General features: G+C 42.5%; 1 protein-coding gene across 1 annotated transcript in view; it reads right to left on the reverse strand.

Annotated features, from left to right (window-relative positions):
• Positions 1–16,340, reverse strand: part of SLC9A1 (solute carrier family 9 member A1) — a 150,293-nt gene that overhangs the window by 75,536 nt on the left and 58,417 nt on the right. Inside the window, exons 2-4 of the mRNA XM_073616168.1 lie at positions 8,171–8,631; positions 2,538–2,788; positions 2,121–2,338 (exon numbers count right to left, since the gene is read on the reverse strand). Coding sequence (XP_073472269.1) covers positions 2,121–2,338; positions 2,538–2,788; positions 8,171–8,631 — 930 coding nt within the window. The remainder of the gene's footprint in view (positions 1–2,120; positions 2,339–2,537; positions 2,789–8,170; positions 8,632–16,340) is intronic.

Consider the following 16,340-nt stretch of genomic DNA (forward strand, 5'->3'; position numbering starts at 1 on the left):
CCAGAGTGCTTGCAGGACAGAGAAAAAAAAATCTTGCAAGCAGCATTTTTGGGGCGGTGCAGGAGCGGTGTATACACCGCCCCTGCCATTGAAATCAATGGGCAGTGCTGCCAAAAACGCCTGCAAAGCGCTTTGGCAGCAGCCCTTTTTGGGTGCTTTTAACCCTTTCCTCAGCCTCTAACGGGGGTTAAAATCGCCCCCGCTAACGGACGAAAAGCACCGCTTTACCACTTACGCCCCCGCGCCCCAAGTGTGAAAGTAGCCTTATGAATGCATATTTACTTCTATTTTCAGTCTTCTGGATCCTGGAACACATAACGCCCCCATCTGCTTTGGGTTTAAAGCACACCTGCTAGCTACCACCACAAATATATAAGATCAATAATATGTCCTTAAAGGGCATGTTCACCTTTACAGAAAAAACTGTAAGGTGAACTTAAACAGGGCGCCCTCTTCACCCCACCCCAGTCCCGTTGAGCCGGAGCGCGGCGTTCACCCGCACTGACACATCGGGTCGCCGCCTCACTGTTCGGGGCTTAGAAATCCCCCGGCAGCTTAATCTCCAAAGCTTACCTCATCAGGAGGTACGTTTAGGAGCATTCTAATTGGTCAGGCTCCTCACATTGGCGGCGCCGACCAAATTAGAAACCCGCGTAGGCTGTCCTGTCACCGCAGGCGAAGAGAAAGCTGCAGGGATTTCAAATCCCCAGACCGGTACAGCTGCGATATGAGCTGTCAGTGCTGGAATCGCTGGACTGCAGGTTAGCAGGACTGAGGGGGATGGGGAGGGGGTCCAGTGCAAGTTCACCTTACAGGTTTTCTGTAAAAGGTGAACTTACACTTTAAGAGGGAAATAATCCCTTGAAGTGGTTGTAAAGGTTTTTTTTAACCTTCATGCATTCTATGCATGAAGGTAAAAAAACTGTGTGCCGCTCCCCCTACACACAATACTCACCGGAGCCCTTTCTAGATCCAGCGATGTGCACGGGAGCCTTGGTTTTCTCAGGTGTTTCTCTCCTCATTGGCCGAGACACAGCAGCGAGAGCCATTGGCTCCCACTGCTGTCAGTCATAGCCAGTGATCCAATGGAGGGAGAACAGGGGGTGGAGCTGAGCCACAGCTCTATGCATCTTAGGGATGCATAGAGTGGGGCTCAGGAGAAAGCATGCACTAGTGCCCCCATAGCAAGTGGCTTGCTATTGGGGGCCCTGGTCAAGTGGGAGGAGTTGGCGGAGGACCCAAGAAGAGGATCGGGGTTTCTCTGTGAAGAACTATTACATAGAGCAGGTAAGTATGTTTGTAATAAAAAATAAACCACCACACACACTGTCTAGGGAGTGACAGCATTGCCACAGTCAGTTCAGTCCATGTGTTGATTTCTATTGTTTTTTTTTCTGTACTTGCAGAAATTGTACTTAGCCTTTAAAAGAAAACTAATGCAGCCATCTCATCCAAGGGCTTGTAAACTGCAGTATATTACATTTTTGGGGATCAGCTACACCTTGAGGTCAAAAGAAAATAAATCCACATTGACCCGTGTGTACATGTTCACATGCACTGTATACTTGCTGTGTCCAGACTGTTACCAAGGTCAATATAAAGGAAGAGAAGCCAAACACATTGACAGACGTTATTTCTGACATTTACCATGACCCCATGACAAAGCAGGGTCATACAAACACAGCTGCTATTCAAAATCCGTCTCCATCTACACCTTATAGTTAATAGGCCAAGGCCAAGATGAAATGGCACTTTAAAGCCATCTATATAAAAAAAAAAAAAAATGTTGTTAAAAGCCCCAAACCACTCAGGTTATGAAGTTATGAAGACACAAAATAGCCCAAATAAGGGGATTAAGGTATTCTAGAAAAAAAATGAATACACAATGGTAGTGGTGTCCAGAAAAAAAGTATTTAAAAACACACAGATTTATAGGTGTATTCACTCTTTTGATTTGCTAAAATCACATATTTAATAAGCATTGTTATACCGTGAAAGTAGGTTACTAGTTACACTATTCAGATAATGGTAAACTAAAATGCCCCAACTGTCACATGTAAATCTAGCTACACTTCACATGTTCATGCTAAATACAGTCTGAATTAAATTTAAAGCAATACCCAACACGCGTGCTATCAGACAGAAGATAAGGGTGCAGATGACATAAGTCCAATTCCAAGAATGAGGTCCAGCCACGGTGGAAACTCCAAGAAAGATGAAAATTAAAGTCTCACTGACACTGCTCCACATTTTCAGAAAATATTTGATGGTAGTATGGGACTTGTGGGAAATATTAGCCTCCACATAAGGTCGCATTACAACTCCTGAAGCAATAAGCCTGAAAGAAAAAAAAAAATTTAAATAAGTTTTCAATCTGCAAAACATTTTATTTTTACAAACCAGAGCAATAAAGCAACAAGACAAGCCAGCATGGTGTCAGCATGCCAAACAGAAGGCAAGAGCATGGTGATACCCACCAAAAACAGGTAGTTTGGAACAAATACTATAAAACATAACATATGGTAAAAGTAACTTACGCCATAATTCCTGAGAGATGGAAGAGCTCTGCAGACATATATGCCATATAACTATAGAGGAAAACAAACAAGGGCTCAATGACACGGATGTGGGAGGTGAAGCGGGAAGTGAAGGCTGCGATAATCCCATATACCACTCCAACAAATATCCCTCCCAGGGCAACAACAAAGAAACTCAGGAACCCCAGAGCTATATCACGGAATTCGACTTGATCCAAAGCAGAATACTCTTCAAAAAGGTGATATAAAACCTAGAGAAAGAGATACACATCAACCAATAGGAAAAGAACAAACAAATGAGTGGACATATGGGAATAAATAGGTTTTGGATTGGAAAGATTCAAAATAACATGGGTGACAGGGAAAAGTGTTACTTACATGGCAAAACGTTGAGTAGGTTATTTATTTTTACCCTTTGCCTACACAGAGCCCAGTGTTTTCTAGCATTGTAACTAAAGTTGGTCATAGGTGGGTCAGTTTTTTGTTCAACGAAAAATAAAAATTGTCCGAATCGACGTGCATTTGAGGTGGATGGAGGAATTCTCCCTGCTGTGGCGTTGTACTCCGACAACATCAGAATACACAGATAAGCAATGCAGTATAGAGCCTGCAGCGCTCAGCAAGAGGACATTTTCCAGCAGGATGGTTGTACAGAAGATCAACTTCTGTACAACTACAGTGTCGAAATTTGGGCTGTCTCTGCTGCACTTCGATCCACCTATGGGCAACTTAAGGCAACCGAGTCTGGTAGACACTTTTTTAATTTTATTCGTTCAACCCAGTGGGAGTTTGAGAGGAGTGCTTTGTACTAACTATGCAACGTTAGTACCGTGATTTCTCCGCTGAGCTATTGTGTGCTGACAGGGGGATGGCCCCCCGCCAGAACACGGATGCTGGTTTTCCAGCATGCCTGTTAGGCAGGCTTCTGTCTTACCACCTGGTGTACACAAGGGCCGAAGATTGGACGTTTTTTGTTGAACCGGCCGATATTCAGCCCATGTGTACCAGGCTTTAGGTACAGTGGAAAAATGAGTTTTAGGAGGAGGGTTTAGCAAACAAAAAAAAACAAAAAACTTTGGCAATGACGCCTCCTACTCTACTTCCACCCCAATTAAACTTCCTTTCCTCATGTATTTAAAATTCAGTTCAATACAATAGTTTAAATGCAAGATGCTGCTCATTTACAAAATGTGCAATATAATCATTTAGAAGCTCTTCTACAGAAATCTTACAGTGGACTTCTACCCAACAATATAAAATGTATAATTATTCTTACCTGCATATTCTTGACACAACTGTACAATGTAGGTATTCCTTAATTTTGGTGAGCTCCCCCACCCCCCCACCCCCCAATTTCCTGGTGCATTTCCAGGATAGGAAGCCTAAGAAAATCACCTAGAAATATTCCCTATTCTATCCAAAAAAAAATAAGTCTGGGTGTTACATCCACTTTGTGCTAGTTCACACCAGATGCAGTTCCGTGTGCTTTTTTTCCGCACTAAAAATGCATGCACAGTGTTTTCAATGTATTCCAATGCATACATACACTGAAAAAACTGTGCATGCATTTTTAGTGCAGAAAAAAAGCACACGGAACTGCATCTGGTGTGAACAGGCCCTAAAAGGAAGGTCTGCCCTCATTTTTGCAGAAAGGAAAGAGAAAGTCTCACTGCTAAAGCTAGCTAGTTTGTTAATCAAAAGATAGAAAAGCACAGCTAATTTAAAGTATAACTAAAAGGCCAAACTTTTTTTGGATAGAGTGGAGAGGGATTAGAAGATCTGCCAGGTCTTTATTGCTGTCTGTGCCCCCATTAAGGAGATTCTCTGTGTCCGGTTTACCATTATCATTGAAAGTAAAAGAAAAATCCCAAATTTTAGGTTGTCCCCAGAAAAATTATAGAGGGGAAATCTTCCCAAGGGTACAATCGTTCTGGTGATCTGGGGGTCCCCAATAGATTCCTTTAATTTGCAGGGATTTTCTCTCACTTCCTGTTTTGGCTAGGGGAAAGGAAGTGAAGTGAAATCTCCCCATTGGCCGTCCCTTACTCTATTCAAAATGAAAAACAAAAAAAAAAAAAAAAAAAAATTGCCTTTAGTTCTACTAGAATAGCATATGGAAATATGACTACGGAACTTGGTTACATTGAACAGCTACCAATGTTGTATGTTCTTGCAAATACCTTTAAGCAAGCTATTCTTAAAAAGAGGAGGGTTCCTCTACTCCAGAAAAAAATAAAAACGTAAGCAGCTACAAATACTGTAGCTGCTGACTTTTAATACAAAGGATACTTACCTGTCCAGGGATCCAGCGATGTCCTCCCACGAACCTTAAATCGACATTGGGTGCAGGCAGTAACGGAAACAATGTGAAGCCTTTTGGCTTCACAGCCTGTTTCCTACTGCGCATGCACAAGTTGTGCTGCGCTTTGTGAATGTCCCAGGACCTGTGATGTGTCCCAGAAGACTGTGGAGAAAGGGGGGGGGGGGGCGAACATCGGGGGAAGGGGAGCGGGTACCTGTCAAAACCATGTACCCCCCCACAAAAAAGTGCCAAATGTGGCAGTAGAGGGGATGAGGTGCAAACAAGGGGAACTTGGTTTTAAATTACCCACACCACCTTAAAAAGATAGGTCAGTTCACCTTCTTTGTTGGTTTGACATAAATCATCGTAATATCACTTTTAGTTATATATATATTTTTATTACACACACATATACATACATACATACATACATACATACATACATATACATATATATATTTATTGTGACGGACCTGGCCGGGACAGAGGCTGTTGGAGAGGACTGGGTGCGGGCCTGTTGCCTTTTGATTATGGGCCCTAGCATTTGGGGGAATGGTACTCTCTGTGAGCTGTATGCCTGGGGACCCTGGGGTTGGTGTTACTTTGGATTCAGCTCCATGTCCCCCCAAAAACACACAGACTCTGGGAACCCTTTATATGCCATATTAGAATGGTGACTGATTTATACCGTTGGGACTCGTACTGTTAAATGCTAATGTCATCAATTCTGCTATAATGTGTTTATTGTAAATAAGTCTAGTGTGGCTCTAAGAGTCTTTTCACCCATTGTTGTTTGTGTTAATTAACTGTGTGAAGCTCGGTGACCACAAGTCTGGGCGAAAGGTCATGTCTCAGTCACCTAGGCTGTATAAAGGATTAGATAATTAGCTCATGTTAATTAAGTTACAGTTGTATTGTTAGAGGAGGTTCCAACGGCATATAAAGTCTTGTAACTTCGATTCATGATAAACAGTCCATGTTAGCAGTGAAGCAAGTGTCGCCTTGTTTTCTGCTCAGAGAGGTTGGAATACCTGATATCTGTGTACAGACTGGCAGGAAGTGGTATATGATGGAAGCACTCAAGCGGAGTGTGGGACGTTCCGTGACATGCTAGGGCCCATAATCAAAAGGCAACAGGCCCGCACCCAGTCCTCTCCAACAGCCTCTGTCCCGGCCAGGTCCGTCACAATATAATAAATATATATATATATATATATATATATATATATATATATATATATATATATATATATATATATATATATATATATATATATATATATATATATATATATATATATATATATTTTTTTTTTTTTTATTTTTTTTTTTTTTTTTTTATTACACACACAGTGGATACGGAAAGTATTCAGACCCCCTTAAATTTTTCACTCTTTGTTATATTGCAGCCATTTGCTAAAATCATTTAAGTTCATTTTTTTTCCTCATTAATGTACACACAGCACCCCATATTGAAAGAAAAACACAGAATTGTTGGCATTTTTGCAGATTTATTAAAATAGAAAAACTGAAATATCACATGGTCCTAAGTATTCAGACCCTTTGCTCAGTATTTAGTAGAAGCACCCTTTTGATCTAATACAGCCATGAGTCTTTTTGTGAAAGATGCAACACGTTTTTCACACCTGGATTTGGGGATCCTCTGCCATTCCTCCTTGCAGATCCTCTCCAGTTCTGTCAGGTTGGATGGTAAGCGCTGGTGAACAGCCATCTTTAGGTCTCTCCAGAGATGCTCAATTGGGTTTAAGTCAGGGCTCTGGCTGGGCCATTCAAGAACAGTTACGGAGTTGTTGTGAAGCCACTCCTTCGTTATTTTAGCTGTGTGCTTAGGGTCATTGTCTTGTTGGAAGACAAACCTTCGGCCCAGTGTGAAGTCCTGAGCACTCTGGAGAAGGTTTTCGTCCAGGATATCCCTGTACATGGCTGCATTCATCTTTCCCTCGATTGCAACCAGTTGTCCTGTCCATGCAGCTGAAAAATACCCCCACAGCATGATGCTGCTGCCACCACACTGTTGGGACTGTATTGGACAGGTGATGAGCAGTGCCTGGTTTTCTCCACACATACCGCTTACAATTAAGGCCAAAAAGTTCTCTCTTGGTCTCATCAGACCAGAAAATCTTATTTCTCACCATCTTGGAGTCCTTCGGGTGTTTTTTTTTTTTTTTTAGCAAACTCCATGTGGGCTTTCATGTGTCCTGCACTGAGGAGAGGCTTCCGTCGGGCCACTCTGCCATAAGGCCCCGACTGGTGGAGGGCTGCAGTGATGGTTGACTTTCTACAACTTTCTCCCATCTCCCGACTGCATCTCTGCAGCTCAGCCACAGTGATCTTTGTGTTCTTCTTTACCTCTCTCGCCAAGGCTCTTCTCCCCCGATAGCTCAGTTTGGCCAGACGGCCAGCTCTAGGCCGTCTGGTCGTCCCAAACGTCTTCCATTTAAGGATTATGGAGGCCACTGTGCTCTTAGGAACCGTAAGTGCAGCAGAAATTTTTTTGTAACCTTGGCCAGATCTGTGCCTTGCCACAATTCTGTCTCTGAGCTCTTCAGGCAGTTCCTTTGACCTCATGATTCTCATTTGCTCTAACATGCACTGTGAGCTGTAAGATCTTATATAGACAGGTGTGTGGCTTTCCTAATCAAGTCCAAAAGAGTATAATCAAACACAGCTGGACTCAAATGAAGTTGTAGAATCATCTCAAGGATGATCAGAAGAAATGGACAGCACCTGAGTTAAACATATGAGTGTCACAGCAAAGGGTCTGAATACTTAGGACCATGTAATATTTCAGTTTTGTTTTTTTTTAATAAATCTGCAAAAATGTCAACAATTCTGTGTTTTCCTGTCAATATGGGGTGCTGTGTGTACATTAATAAGGAAAAAAAAAATGAACTTAAATGATTTTCGCAAATCGCTGTAATATAACAGTGAAAAATTTAAGGGGGTCCGAATACTTTCCGTCCCCAGTGTGTGTGTGTACAAAATGTATTTATGTTGTATTACTACATTATACCTGCTACAAGCAATGTATATTGTACTTTTTTTTTTTAATAAAAACTGAACCTGAAAAAATGTTCAATTAGGTTTACGTATTGAATGTATTGAAATGAGAGATGGGAAAATTTAAAAGGAGATTTTACCCGCAGCAATTAGATTTAGCTCTGCACAGGAAATAAAAGCAGGTCTCATTGTCTATGGCTAAGAGCTCATCATTTTTTTATGCTACAATTTTTAAAACACATCTCTAGATTAATCCATTCAAATTCTTTAAAACCAAGAATGATGAAATTAGTTAAAAGCCAATACTTACTACTGTGACTGCATCATTAAGCAAGGACTCCCCAAACACTAGAATGTGGAGCAGCTCATTGATGTGGATTTCTTCAAACACAGCCAACACAGCCACCGGGTCCACAGCTGATATGATACTGCCAAACAGCAAGTTGTCCAGGAGGCCTACATTTGAAAGATGGGGTCCACTTATCTGGCACACTGCAAACAGCAGTGACCCTATAAAGAAGGCATTCCAGAGGGTGCCCACCACTGCAAACATCAGAATAGTTCCCAGGTTTTCAGAGAAAGAACGCAGGGGCAAGAAGTATCCAGCATCTAGGATAATGGGGGGCAGAAGGTACAGGAAGAAGACTTTGGAACTTAAAACTGGAGGGATTTCACCCACTGCTTTGATAAGTCCACCAACCAAAAGCCCAACAACAATCAGAAGACAGCTTTCTGGAACGACGTTGGACACAGTAGGAATCACATGGAATCCTGAAAAAAAGAAAACCCAAGATATTACATGATCAGTATTTGGCAAGGGATTGTGTTACAACATTTAGGTGTAGAGTTAAAAAACAGAACATCTGACAATCACCAAGCATTCATTGCAGGTAAATCTTCCTGGTACAGGTGTTTCAAATTACAGTGATTTATTACACATTATATACATACACAAATACACAGCCTTGACAAATCTTATCCAGAACTAGGGGCCAGCTTTAAAAAGATAAAATTCACCTTGTGCAGGTTAAAAAAAAAAAAAAAAAAAAAAAAAAAAGCACATTTAATATTTTTGGGTTTTGGAAGCCTGTAAAGGGGCTGGTGCATTCATAACATGTTACATAAATATGGGTGTAACATGCTATGAAAGGTGAAACTTATCACACCCTGAAAGCTACATAATTAAAAGAAGTACAGCCAAAGCTAATTTGGCTGTACTTCTATGGATCACAGGAGTGCAGTTAGTTTTGCACTCCTGTGATCCGTTTTCAGCAGAGAGCGGTCTGAAGTCCGCTCTCTGCTGACATCACAGAGTCGGTCCAGGCTCGGGCGTCATCACAACCATAGTCGGGATCCGCCCTGATCAGCCTCTCAGCGAGCCGCTGAGAGCCTGAGCCAGCTGCTCCAGCCCCCTCCACAGCCCAGCGCTCCAGGGGGGCAGAGCAGAGAGCCACTGACTAAGCTGTGAGAACTGAGCATTCACTCGGTTCTCAGTGTTAGAGGCGCCGGAGACCAATGCTGCATCCACCTAGGTAAGTATGATACTAACAAAACAAACACACCCCATACATCTCTTTTAAGAAGTAGTAAAAATTAATACACAGGTTCAGTTAATTTTGAACAGACTTTATTTTATTAAATTAAAATACAGAATGGACTATTACTTTACCTAAGACACTGTATCCCAAATCATATTCCTGCTTCTAGGCATGAACCTACTGAATCAACAAGGATGTAGGAAAAGAACATGGCTGGTCAGCCACCAGGTCAGTGATATCCTGGTCTTGGGACAAAGATGCATGGGTTGGTCCAGAGACTGGGTGATATAGTCCCACATAGTCAGCACAGAGCCAGAGAGGCCTGGAGTTAAACTGGCTAACATCACCACATCAGATGATGCCAACATGAGGTCCAAAACCTGCATGCAAAAATCAAAACACAGAGCTTTTTTTTTTTTTTTGAGGAATACAGTCCAGTCATGAGCTCAGAAGGTCAACACTCTAATGTGGATTCCCCAACAAGGCCCTCTAAATAAATGCAAAAATATATATTTTTTGGAACATTTTGGATGATGTGTGGCATAAAGTGGAACTCCAATATTGAATTTATAATTAATTTTTAATTCTATGGCCCCCCTCCCTTTCCCATTACACTACGTACACACTATATGCTCCATCACTGTCCCCAGACATGTAGATAAAAAAAATTCTCATTTAAATGGTAGCCAAACACACTTAAATCTAATTATCCAATCATCCAATGTGCGTTTCTATCAAAATGATCAAGTCCGCAATCAAAAAGCCTCAACTTCCCTTTCAATCTATTTCGATCAAACCGAGTCGATCGGCAAGGATGGAAAATCATCAGTCGTTTTGGATCACTGAGATACTTTGTTCATGAATACAATCGTATTTCAATCAGATTATGAGATTACATGTAGATGGCTGTAGACTGATCAGAAACCAAATTGTTCATTTATCAAAGTGATCATGGCCACCATAAGAGGAAGCCGACACAAACCTACATACCTGCTTCCGAAGATACGGCACTGCGTCACTTTAACCGACAATTGTGCCGTTGTGCAACACTGTACCCAAACAAAATGTCCCCCCCCCCCAATAGAGCTTTATTTTGGTGGTATTTGATCACCTCTGCGGTTTTGTTTTTTTTCTTTTTGCGCTATAAACAAAAAAATAGTGACAATTTTCAAAATTAATATTTTTTTTACTATAAACCCCCCTAAAAATTATATTATAATATATATAACGTCTATCAGTTTAAGCCAAATATTCTACATATTTAAAAAAATTGCAAGAGGGAAGAGGGAGGATCTGTTTGTTTACATACACAGATCCCAGTTCTGGCTCACTGTGGAGCGATCGCGGATGGCATCAGCTCTGGCGTAGCGCCCCCCCATTGCTCTTAAAGCGCCCGACGTACACTTATGGCGATTCGCACAGTCATGCCAACCTGACGCAGTATAAGGACGGCGGCTGGTCGGCAAGCGGTTAAAGTGTCACTAAACCCACACAAAAAACGGTGTATTACATGCTATTCATACTCACTGAGATTTGTTTTCTGTATTCTGCAAAAAACCTGACTGAGCCTGCTGTTCTCTATCGCCCCCTTTTGATCATGTCCCCAATGCAGCTAGGAATTTTGCAGCTTTGCCAGCTCTGCACATGCTCAGTTTTCAGTGTATTTTCTACCCTGAGCATTTACTCCCCATCACATCTGAGCAGCACATGTGACTATAGAGTAACAAATGTGGGCGTATACACAATGATATTAGCCCACTCCCTCCCTCCTCCTCCATGCCCACTAACCAGCTAAACCAACACTTGCTTTAAATCTAGGAGCCAGCTAAAAAATGCATTTGCACCCCAACGCATGTGTTTACTTTTGTATGTGCGTATATCTGGGGGTGGGGGGGCTCAAAAATTAGTTTTATGAGGTTGGGGAAATTTTATGTGCTTGGGTGTAACATTTTTTTACAATTAAAAAAAATTTTACTCAACTTTTTTTTTTTTTTTTCCATCCCATAGGGGGGACAAAATCTCTTATGCGATTATCTTTGGAGACAGGTAGGGTCTAAAAGACCCTGCACGTCTCCCCTGTGCTCCACTGAATGTAATGCAGTACAGATCGCACTGCATTACATTCTTTCCGGGGAATCTGTCAACGGGGACCCGGAAGTGACATACACATCACGTCTGGGTCAGGAACAAGATGGGGAGGAGAGCAGATGTGTGTCCACTCTCCTCTATACCCGGCGGCGCCTGCTATGCCTGTCCCGAACCCGCAGATGGGCAAGTGGAAACTGGGATAAATAGTGGGGGGCGCGTGCAGGTGGGGCACTTTACCTGAGCGTGTGAAAGCAATTGGGCGGCAGCAGTGCTGCCCAAATGCTTCCACCCAACAAGGGAGCCCTGCTGCTTGCCCGCAGCAGGGCTAAATGTAAAATAAATAAAAAAATATATTATAAAAATAAATAATATACTAAATGCCCAGCACCCGCAACTGAATGTCCCGGGGGTCGGCTGATAAAAAGTGTACATCTGTGCAACAGTGAATGGGCCAACAAAAGCCCAGACCTCAGGACTCAAATTTCTATTCGCCATGACGACCTGGCGCCTGGGATACATCAAGCCCTGAGCCCACAATGGGGGTGGGATATTACATGTAGATTGATGGAGGCTTCGCCTCCGTTATTTTAAGATACAGGCTGAAGGGGTGTGACACAGCCTGTGACTGGCAGAAATCTGCCCACACCATGTTATTGCCAAAAAATAAAAGATTTAATTTCTCTTTCAATACATTTTTATTGAAAAGTTTTATGGAATACAATGGGCAACTACGATCAGATATACAGACAGAAGCATAATATCAGTGACTTGCAAGTCAGTAGCAATCGTACATAAAGCAGGGTGGATATAAAATCACAGATTTAAAAAAATAAATAAATAATAATAATTCGATTTTTTTAAATTTTTATCAAATTTTAATAAAATGCTTTTGGAGTAAAAATCTATCTAAAAGATAGTTTTCTATTTAAGATACATTCATAATTTAGTTTATTCAGCATGAAATGGAGCTTAGGTATGTAGCATGAGGCTGTATATTCTGCAATATTTACATTTTTGGTACACTCATTCAATGAATCCAAGCTCTGCAAGTCGAGATAACATGCACTGAATTGATGCGGTTACACAATCGCACAGTAACCATGAAATAAACCAAAGTTTAGGAATAATCCTTTATCTCATTGTTTTGTAAATCTATGTACACTACAAACTGTATGACTGAATGGTTTCTGATATCGCTGTTTTACTAACCTGACAGCTTATTATTCTAAATAGGAAACCTTCATTTTGTTTGCAAATATTAAAAAAATTCTAACTACCAGCAAGAATAAGTCCTTACATTTAAAGAGCACCTGTCATTTCAGATCCATCATGGCAGCGCCTATTAGTGGGTATCCACTCACCTGCTGCCACCATGTGCCTCACCTTGTGTCACTTCCGCATCACCAGCCATTCCATTAAAGTGAATGGGACTGTTGGCGGGTCAACAGCGGGTCAGAGGAGAAGTCACTGCAAGACAGAGATGACAGTTGCTCCTTAAAAATTATGATTTAAATCGACTTGATTTAAATCAAATCCACCCTGACATCAAGTAGAGAAATGATAGCAAAATGACAAAACGTTTAGCATGCCAAAGAGCACGTTAATCATGCCATAACAGCGGATCAATGCAGAGAAAAGGAAATGGAATCTGTGCGCCTACACTAGAGAGAAAAGCAATGTCGGATGAGATGCTTATATATTGTGTTCACTGTACAAGTCTCTGAGTTGAAGCCTTGTACGGGGAAACGCGTTGAGTGGAGCACTAGTCTCTGACGTCACTAAGTATCAGCCAGCTGGCTTGAGCCACGGCTTTTTTGAAAAATTGTTTCATTGCTTGTGGATGTCAGTGTTTATGGAAGTCTTTGCAATAAATTCTTTTAACGGAAATACTACACCATGAAGCCTCTTATTCTCTTTACCTGGTAAACGAATTTGGGTTTGGAAGACAAATCAGGAGGATTGTTTTTTTTATTATACAGGATTTATATAGCGCCAACAGTTTATGCAGCGCTTTACAATATAAAAGATGTGTGGAAATATTGCCTGTAACAGCAGTCCGTTGTATCGATAGGAACACTGATTCGGGAGGTGTATTAGGAGAAATACCCACGGTCGGATTGACCCATCCCTGAGCGAGTGTTACATCGGTTCCGGAGGTACCTTGGAAGGAATATCTATATTGCTGAGCCTGTTTGATCCCTGTAATTGGAGATCCACTTTATCCGGTAAGCTGCCCCCCATATGATTCAACACTGAATTGGAAGTTTCAAATCCCAACATGAATGTTTGACATCACCATTTTCATTATATATATTTTTTTGAAACACCATATGGATTTGAATGTCAACACAGTTTGATAATACCACTAGTTTTGTTTCATTTTCGAAAAACGCTATTTTTGACACAATATAAGGACTTGAATGTCAACACAATTCGAATATTCACATTTTTTATTACACACAGGTGGATTGTATCAGAATTTTTTGTTATATAGGTTTGCGCAAACTTAATCTCTTTTTTTCCCCCAATACTTATGGGCTGTATATTCAGGCTAATTAAGTTGCAGCACCTACACTTAATCATAATACTTTTCACGGTTAAGGAATTAACCCTCTTTCTTTCTCCTTGATTCAGCACTTTAATTGCTGGTGTTTTTTCAAGAGTAAGAGGCGGCGCAGATTTTCCACCAAACACTATACAAGAAACCTAGGAATCCGTAGGAAGAGACCATCCCTACGGAAGAGGGATAGGAGGAGAGATACAAATATATATTTTAAATCAAATAATTTTTTGACAATGAAGACCCCTTTCACACTGAGTGTCAGCGGTAAAGCGGTGCTATTTTTAGCATCGTTTTAGCGGCGCTATTCGGGTTTTAACCCCCCCACTAGCGGCCGAAAAGGGGTTAAATCCGCCAGAGCTGCCTTTTGCCGGCGGTATCGCAGCGCTGCCCCGTTGATTTCAATGGGGAGCAGCGGTGGGGGAGCAGCGGTGGGGGAGCGGCGGTGGGGGAGCGGCGGTGGGGGAGCGGCGGTGGAGGAGCGGCGGTGGAGGAGCGGCGAGTTCACTGCTCCTTCACCGGTCCAAAGAAGCTGCTGGCAGGACTTTTTCTGACGCCCTGCCAGCGCACTGCTCCCTCGGGCTTTCACACTGGAGTGAATGGAGTAGCTGTTTTAGGGCAGTTTGCAGGTGCTATTTTTAAGGCTATAGCGCCTGCAAAACGCTCCAGTGTGAAAGGGGTCTTAAAGCAGTTTTATACCCTTTTTTTCCCCACTTTGACCTATAGGTAAGCCTATAATAAGGCTTACCTGTAGGTAAAAAGAATATCTCCTAAACCTGTACGGCAGGGGTCCTCAAACTATGGCCCTCCATTTGTTCAGGAACTACAATTCCCATCATGCCTATGAATGTCAGAGTTGTACAATTCCTCATGGGATGTGTAGTTCTGCAACAGCTGGAGGGCCGTAGTTTGAAGATCCCTGCTGTACGGTTTAGGAGATATTCCCCTTGCATGCAGCCGCTGACCTTGTCGGGACGTAGTCTCCCACGCACATGCACATGCCCCTTGCGATGTCATCACCCCATAATGCCCCGGGTGATTACATCACAAGGGGTGTGTCCTCCAACTAAGTCATCGGGTGGCCCCGCCCCATGCCAATATAAGCCATTGCACACAGCAGACCCAGCATTACACCGGGAGATCGTGTCGAGTTAGCATCAGAAGAAGAACAGAGGGAGAAGACCCAGCAAAAGAGCAGAAGATAGCGGGGAGAGAGAAGAAGAACAAGAGAGGGGAGAAGACCCAGCAAAAAAGCAGAAGATAGCAGAGAAAGACCAGAGAGGGGAGAAGACCCAGCAAAAGAGCAGAAGATAGCGGAGAGAGAGTAGAAGAACCGTGGCTGCTTTAATAAAATACTTTAAAAACCTGTGTAGTATGTTTATTTTTGACACTTTTTATTTAGGTGAACGGGTAGGGGTATGATATACTCCATACTGATTTACCTAGGGTGGAGGGCCGTGACCTTGGGGACCCCTTGTTAAAGAGGGCTTCCAGATCACGATAAGTCCCCGCCCACAGACACCGACAACCGCCGGGCAAGGGTTGTCGGGAAGAGGCCCTTGTCCTCCTCAACATGAGAACAAGGTGCTTTGGGGTGGGGGGGCAAAGGGGCCCCCCCTCTGCCCCAAAGCACCCACCTCCCCATGTTGAGGGCATGTGGCCTGGTGCCCCCCCTTTTCCTGACCTGCCGGGCTGCGTGCTCAGATAAGGGTCTGGTATGGATCTTGGGGGGAACCTCACGCAAAATGTTGTCAGGGTTTCCCTTCAAGAGTCTCAGCACACAAGTCGCACCGCAAGTCGGATCATCTTGATCTGACTTCTATTCAAATCAATGGGCTCCCGTAGGGAACCATTGATTTTGAATAGAGACAGAGAAACGCGGGACGGTGCATAACGCTGTGTACACAGCGTTAAGCCCCGTTAAATCGCATTTAACACTTTTTACCAGCGTGTGGCATTTTTACAGCTCTAGCACTGGAGCCTCAGAACGCACTGGTCCTGGGTTTTTTTTGGAGCTTAAAAATGTCTATGCCACTTAACAGCTCAAAAACGCCATGGTGGGCATTAGGCCATAGGCTAACATGGAGAGGCATTTTTAAGCTGCAAAAAACGCTCAAAAAAGTGGCTGTAAAAACGTCCGTGGGCATGAGGCCTAAAAGTTACTTCACTCAAAGTGATGTTGCACTTCTGGAACTAGCAAGCAACAATTGGAGAACAAAAGCATTTAGGATCTTTTTGATAGACTGGCTTTAAAGGTTCTAAAGATGCACCGAAACTTTAGCAGCTGAAACATA

Source organism: Aquarana catesbeiana, linkage group LG02 (genome assembly GCF_042186555.1).
Source record: "Aquarana catesbeiana isolate 2022-GZ linkage group LG02, ASM4218655v1, whole genome shotgun sequence".
In the NCBI taxonomy this organism is placed as follows: Eukaryota; Metazoa; Chordata; class Amphibia; order Anura; family Ranidae; genus Aquarana; species Aquarana catesbeiana.